The sequence below is a fragment of the Glycine max genome, chromosome 5, assembly GCF_000004515.6.
Source record: "Glycine max cultivar Williams 82 chromosome 5, Glycine_max_v4.0, whole genome shotgun sequence".
Taxonomy (NCBI): domain Eukaryota; kingdom Viridiplantae; phylum Streptophyta; class Magnoliopsida; order Fabales; family Fabaceae; genus Glycine; species Glycine max.
The window spans coordinates 31,417,915-31,425,659 of NC_038241.2; the positions used below are offsets into that span (position 1 = coordinate 31,417,915).

At 33.9% G+C, this 7,745-nt stretch overlaps 2 protein-coding genes across 2 annotated transcripts; one reads left to right on the forward strand and one right to left on the reverse strand.

The window, feature by feature from the left end:
• The first annotated feature begins 717 nt into the window (after positions 1 to 717).
• Positions 718 to 1,628, forward strand: LOC102662259 (uncharacterized). Its single transcript, XM_006579949.4, has 2 exons — positions 718 to 809; positions 1,239 to 1,628. Exons 1-2 carry the CDS (start codon positions 740 to 742, stop codon positions 1,535 to 1,537), a joined length of 369 nt encoding a protein of 122 aa, XP_006580012.1. The 5' UTR covers positions 718 to 739; the 3' UTR covers positions 1,538 to 1,628.
• A 2,019-nt stretch (positions 1,629 to 3,647) lies between these two features.
• LOC100814705 (tRNA (guanine(10)-N2)-methyltransferase homolog) lies at positions 3,648 to 7,363 on the reverse strand. The gene is made up of 6 exons (XM_003524709.5): positions 6,950 to 7,363; positions 6,636 to 6,847; positions 5,519 to 5,836; positions 5,291 to 5,365; positions 5,100 to 5,174; positions 3,648 to 4,338 (listed from the first exon to the last, which is right to left on the reverse strand). The coding sequence occupies exons 1-6, from the start codon at positions 7,164 to 7,166 to the stop codon at positions 3,784 to 3,786; spliced, it is 1,452 nt and encodes a 483-aa protein (XP_003524757.1). The 5' UTR covers positions 7,167 to 7,363; the 3' UTR covers positions 3,648 to 3,783.
• Between the last annotated feature and the right edge of the window lie 382 nt (positions 7,364 to 7,745).

The window sequence follows — 7,745 nt, forward strand, 5'->3', positions numbered from 1 at the left end:
TTCTTTTGTGTGTTTTGTTGCGGAGATATTTGTAAAAAGGACATACATTTTGTATGAAGGAGCTTTATCAATATTTTATTTATAATTTTCTCACATCAAAATGTTTTATTTGTAGACTTAGTTTCCTAATCTTAGAAGAGAAAATAAATTCTAAGCTATTCTAAACAAATTCGTAATATTTTTAAATTCAATTAACATCTTAAAGATTTGAAACAAATAATTAACAAGTTTTTAAAAGATAAAAAAAATTGTTCCTTCCTATACTAAAGATATTAAACATATGCTCGATGGGTATTAGATTTTCTTTTAATTTTTTCTATATATAAGATAAAATTTAATTATTATTTTTATAATTATTTTGTACTGCTTTTTGGTTTTTACATAAGATAGGGTTTTCTCATTTTTATTATATATATATATATATATATATATATATATATATATATATATGATATTGGTAGTTATATCAAATACTTAATGAATATTAAATAATTTTATCAAATACTTAATGAATATTAAATAAGGATATATTTGACAAATAAGCATTAATTAGACCACATTAAATACTCTTTAATTTGTAAATAAATTGCAACTTTTCAAATTGTGGATTTATTACTGATCTTAATGCGTATTTTCTCTGCAGCAGGTAACGCAACGCATGAAAGCAAATTTGCCCCTCCAGCTGTGTATATATATGTTGCAATCCTTGGCAGCAATATTTAACTAAAGAAATTTAAAGATGGCTAGACCAGCTAGAAGCATAGTTCTACCCCTCCTTGTTGGCATTCTCGTCGTCATTTTGTTGTTAGGTAAACTGATCAATTTCATGATCAAACAAAGTTACTAAGTTTCGTCTAATCTTGGCTGCTTATGAATATAAATGTGTTTCTCTAGATATATACATTGACTTACATGGGTTACATTATGGAATATATATATGTTCCATTAACCATGTTTTTTTTTCATGACATTGGTACAAATTATCAATCACTAAGAATGATGACTAATTTCTAGCAAATAATCTTATTCATCATTTTTTGTAGGGTCTCTCTCTCTAACGATCATTAAGAAAAAAAGTAAAATATTTGAAAACTAGTACATAATTAATTTCATGGAGTACAAAATTAAAAGAAAAATAGGAGTTATATATATCGATCTGGTACTGGTACATATATATTCCTTATGAAGTTACAATTAATTAATGTATAATAATTATTGTGTGAACTTAATTGGAACAGAATCAAGATACGTGAAAGCGATGGGTGAGGTTGCTGCAATGGATGATAGTGCGGCATTGATGAATACATCATCATCAGGTGCAAACTGGGATGCGCATTCAAAACACAGAAGAAACATGGGTGTGAATGGGAGGGTGTTTTGCTGCTATGATAACCATATAGGAAGTTGCAATCCGGGTTCAGAGAAAGATGACCATTATTGTAATTACATTTGCAAAAAACACCACTGCTACAAAGGGGGTATATGCAAAATTCGTGGCAAAAAGTTTCCAAATCATTTTTGTCATTGTTTCTGCTAAATGTATTACTATCAACTACAAATAATTGTTGTGAGGCCTGCACAAATCAGGCCGCAATGTTTTGTTTAAATGATATAATGCTATATTTTTACTTTGTCAATGTCGTGTGGCTTCAATATTATTTTTTTTTTGTTTTTTTTTTTTACAGTTAGCAAAGCAAAAGAAAAAGGAAAGAAAAAACTCTCATTAATCTCTCAAACTGTAACTTTGGTCGATTTAGACATTTAATTTACGATAATTTCATTTTAATTCCAGTGTTACAAATATTAGGATTGGGGTTTTGCATGAAATAAAAGAAAAACACGGTTAGCATTAACAAGAAGACAAGCTCTGAGAATAGGAGAATGCCCCGGTAAGATTTCCAACCGAATTGAGTCTAGTAAAAAGAATTAATTTCTCACAATATAACAAATCATGGTTTAAATTTTCGTCAAAAAAGTTTGTTCATGACTAATATTTGACCGTATTTCAATTAGAATTGTCTCTAAAGAAAGATATATATTGGGAAAAAATAATATTGATAGTTGAGTTACGAATCTAATTTCAAGATCTAAGCTTGACTCAAGAAACGAGAGCATTTGGGTTCAAAGTGTTGATGATACCATCATGTTCTTTTGTTGCATGATTGAGTTGTGAATTTAGAGTAATAGGACATCTGGTATGTTGTGGTTGGTTATTTGTCCTAGTTTCTTTTGTGGAAATTAGTGTAATTGCTATTAGTGCCTGTTTGGATTTTCATTTGAAATCTTTTAAACAGAAGTTTGCATATTTGAAAGCATCAAAAGTAGAAGTAACTCTTAATACTTCTTTGGAAACTTAAGTTACGTTCAACTTAACTTTTTCTCAAACACACCTTTAATCTCTATGCAATGATTAGAATGGACTATAAGTATTGTAATTTCATTTGCACCAAATACCCTAGCTACAAAGGTGAGGGTGATCTCAACTTCACCTACGTACAATGTTGTTAGTCGTTCCTCTTTCACTTTTTCCCCTTTCTATGGAGTTCATGTTACCTTAGGAAAGCACATGACAAACCCTTTTTTACATCCCCATGAAATTGGTTTGTTACCTGACTTACCTCCCAAGCTCATGGTTGACGCGCTTATCTAGTATGGAAGAGGATGATGGCCAACTCAAAAGGATTGGGTTTCTTTTTATTACTAGTATGTATCTCTAGGATAGTGTTTGGAAGAGAGAGAAAATAAAGGGGGAGAAAGTAGGTAAGTGAGAAGAGAAAAGTAAAGAAAAGATATAGGTTAAAAATAGCATGGCAATAGAGGTTGTTTGATTGAAGAGAAATGAAAATGAAATAGAATAAAAGATAAGTTTTTGAAATTATTTAGTTTAAAAAAGTAAATAAATGTTATTTTGTTAATATTTATTTATTTACTTATTACATAACAATATGGAACACGATAATAACAATGAACATAGTCATAATGAGAAGAGATGGGATGTTTCAAGCTTCTCCAATTGATTATGTTGCCAACTTAATCGATTAAGCATAATAAGTATTCTTTCTATACAAATTCATATTTTGGTGTCAAAAAATCTTTTATGTAGATCCTACTTAAATTTTTTAATTTTATTTTCTCTTTAACTCCACTACACAATTAAGATTCTTCTATTTTCACTCTTTTTCACCTTAACCAAACAAACCATAAGTTATCTTAATAATGATTATAGAGTTGTCAATAATGATAATGGTGATGACAATAATATTGTCAAATGTATAAAACATGTGTTTTTTTTAAATTAAAAATCAAATTTACAAATTTTTTATTCTTGATTTTGAAAATAATATAAAAGTATTTTAAAAATGAGTTAAAAATAATTTCAGCTGCATTTTTATCAAACTTATTTTGTTTTGAAATATATATATAAAAAAAAACCTCAACCATCCCTTTTTAACAGCCTTTTAGAGCTCAGACATGCTTTTCTGAAATCTGTTGAAAATTGATTTTTTTACTAGGATTCTGAACTTTGACATGTTTTATTGCCTGTTTACACTGCATTTGGGACCTAATGGGTTGCCCAAGCACCGGTTGCGTTAAACGGAAGAAAAAGACATATCTATGAAATAATATAAAAAAAAAAAAAAAACATCTGAAAAATATCACTAAATTGGATTAAAAAGGGTACATTGGCTTCCATAGAGTGAAATAAGTTTTCCTCTTGGACATTGAAAAATACATTGCTGTCCATTGTAATGGTGAGGGACAAGACCATCTAACCTTAAAACTCTAAACGTACTTTCCTCTGTATTTAGGCTTTGGATCCTTAATTAACTTGGGATCACCAGCCTCCGTAAATTGATCATCAGCAGGACTGAAAACTGCAGAATGAAGATTACCATCTTCTAACCATTTTACATGGTTCTCCTTAAATTCAATGTGTTTTTTCCTAGCCGCCTCGGCTATTTCCTCTGTGTAAGGACCTGTCTTGACCATTGTCAGTAACACCCTGCTATAACGCGAACTAAGGATCTGCTCCGACGAAGAAATCAGTTTAAAACATGGGTGCTCTGGGAAATGGTTTTCAGGAAAACCATCTTCTCTCAATACAGGATAGAAAAACACAAGCCTGCCCCCCATTAGAAGCATCTTGGCTGCAAGATCAAACAAATCATGCACGCACTCAACTAAACTGTAAGCTGCAGTTGATGGTATGTGATTTGTTCTTTTTTCATCAGGAATGGTGTAAGGTTCCACAGCCCCCTTTAGCAGCTTCCGACCACCAGATTTGCGTCCCCCAGCTCGCACTCCGTAAGGAGGATCACATATTATGGCATCAAATACCTAACAAATAGCAAATACATCAACAATTTTTGTAAAAGCAATAAATTTGCATCCAACAATTATTTTTGAACTTCACATTGTAGTATTTCCTTTTAAACAAAATTAGAGATATTGCTCTCAGATATCTTGCCAAATCCAGTACATATCAACTGGTGGCAGAACTTGACGCCCAACATATTTCTATAATTCTATCTAATGCTCAATTGCATCGTATCCAGATATTACTATTCACCTCCTACTAATGTCCACTGCTATTATATGGTAATAGAAACAATTAAGATTTGGTAGATTGTATTCCACCTAGGGGGATAAGGGCATAAGGCTTGGTTGTTGTTAAACAATCATTTTGTACAGGATTCAATAATCAAATGCTAAGCCCCAAACACATCTGGCAGGCTTACAGAGAGCCAGGTCATAAAAAAAGTATAGGGATTGGTGGGATACCCATTCCATGATTAAGTCTATTGCTAACCATCAGCACACAAGGTGCTTTCCAAATCATCAGTAATACCAATCTATCCCTTGTAAAAATAACAGAAAGCCAGAGTCAGCAGCACAATTACTGAAAAGAAAGTAAGAAACCACAAAATATATTCTATACTTTATTTTAGTTAGATAGCAAAAACACCAGTAAAATTGCTGATATTGGAAAAATTATTGAGTCGAGAAGCAAGCTGGATGCTCTCCTTTCAGATTGAAAAAAATAAAATAAATATTAAGAACAAAAGTACAAGGGCAAGATTTTTCTTTTAAATAATCACCTCTTTCAGCGTAGAACGCCAGGGAGGAAGGTTGTTGTCTGCTCTTAGAAGACCAACAGGCATTGGCAATCCATACTGCAAAATGTACAACTTTAGGTTACCATAAGTGGTTCTAAAATCTAAATTACAACTATACAAACACAATGTTTACAAAACCAAATAACAATAGTGATGGTTTTCAGCACATTTACCTGCTTAAAATTACTCCAAACATTACAGTTGGGACCACGTCCATCACGGACTACCCTAATGTCAATGTCAGCACCCTAAACAATTTAGATCAGTTATTGTTAAAAGAAAATCTTCTGCATGTGTTTTGGCATGAACTTTCCTAAGAGTAATAAATTGTAAAAAGAATATAAAGTAGGATAACTGGATAAGTTGCAAAAAAGATCACCCAGAAGAAGGGAGAAGCAGACCATGGTTATTGCTCCAAAATGAGCTGCTGCAACAAGAATACTTCCAGTTCCAACAAAAGGGTCATAAACTAGTTTTCCAGAAGTAGCTAGTGCTTGATTGGCCATTAGAAAAGCAATTTCAGCATCCATAGCTGTTGGCCCAAGATAAGTACGGCTTTTCAACTGATATGTGGGTAAAAGCTTCCTATCTGCCCCACCAACTTCGCGACCAAAGAAGACTCTCTTTTGTACAATTGGAGGAAGACCATTATTACCTCCATAATTATCAACTTCTATAAGCCAGAAGTTGTGATCTGGGTTTTTCAACTTTACTCGTCCCTACAAACAAAGTGTCAATAAGGTAATACACTCTTGCAAAATAATGCGCGTTTAATAAATAATAAGAAATTTCATTCATTATAACACATGGGGAAGACAAAAGGCCCATGTGAAAATAGTAAATAATACTCAATGAATGAAAAAAGTTTTAAAAACCTAGATTGATTATTACATTAAAAAAACACATTGAAAATTTAGTTGATATTAAAAAGCATCCAGTCAAACAAGACATAAATGTAGAAGAAGCTACAATGTAGTTTCCATCATGCTCATCCAGATTTGACAACATTCCAATGGAAATGGCAGTGAACAGCAATGATTCAAATTCCATTTCAAGAGATTGTTTATAATCAACCTACTCAAAAAACACTAAAAAGGCATTGCTGAACCACATAACAACAAGAGCAAGGATAAGGTCAAATGTCAATAGTTTCCCACATTCAAGATAGCATCTCAAATTTTAGAATACTTATCCTAACATAAATCTAGAAGAAGCTACACTGTAGATTCCATCATGCTCATCCAGATTAGACAACATTCCAATGAAATGGCAGTGAACAGAAATTATTCAAATTCCATTTCAAGAGATTATTTATCATCAACGTACCCAACAAACACTAACAAGGTTCTGCTGAACCACATAACTACAACAGCAAGCATAAAGTCAATAGTTTCCTGCATTCAATGTAGCATCTCAAATTTCACAATACTTTCCTAATCTACACCAACCAAAGATATGCACAGAGAGACTTAGGGTAAACATAATTTCCACACCAATCAGATTAAAAGAACACCCCACCTTGAAAGGGATATAAGAGAGCCCTTGAATGAGCTCCTTTTGGTCCTCCAAGCTAATGACCTTCCCAAAGCTATCGACAGTAATCTTGAAAGTGCTATCAGAATCCAAGTACGGCAACTTCCTTTCGTCAGGGTAACTCAACACAGACTCCTTCAACTCCTCATAGCTACTCCCTTCACCCCACAGCTCATACATCCCCTTAACAAGTATGCCTGCAAAATTTCCACCCCAGAAACCAAAAACCATTAAAATCAAAACTTTAAACAGACCCACAAATCAAAAACGAAAATTTCATTCGAGGGCAAATATCTGACTTCGGGTGGCGATGTCACGAGCGAGTTTTTCGGAAGGGAGGTTTACGAAATGGAAAGGGGAATCGGGGTGGTAGTGAATAGGGAGCTTCCATTGCATTTGGGAGGGAACGTCGCCATTTTTAGGGTCCTCGGTGGCTCCGAAGAGTTGCGCCAGAGATTCCACTTCTGGTTTTCTGTAATCCAATAACCTGTGGAAGAAAACGCACAAGTACCACATGGTTTTCTCTCTTCGGAAAACAACAACAACACAAATGAGTTTGATAGTGAAAGAAATTGTTGTAGAACGGAGACCAAATGACAGAGAGAAAGAGAAAGAAGGTGAAAGTGCTAAACCCTGACCAAAGTCCAAAACCCTCGAACTCGATGGCCTCCACCTTTATTCTTTTCTTTGAGGTTTTATTTTTTATTTTTGTTACGTGAGATTTTCGAATTTTTGACCTAATAAATAGTGTAAAAAAATTACTATAATTGTACTTATTTTGGCAAAAATGGACCACTTTTACAAATTTATTATCAAAATGGGTCTGTTTTATAATTATTTATCGAGGGGGTTCCTTTTTTTTTATTACAAAGCGTTACCCCTAAAGGCGCTTTCCACGAAACCTCGACACGTGGCGGGACGTGAGTGCTGACGAGGGCGCCTCGGTTCGTGCTGCTGATGTGAGCGCCTCAGTCCGTGCCTTGGGAGCTGGCGCCTTAGGACGCGCCCCTATTGCCCCTGCTGAAGGCACGACTGCTCAGGCACGTCCAGCTGCGTTAAAACGCAGTGTGCGGTCCCCCCCCCCCCCCCCCCCCG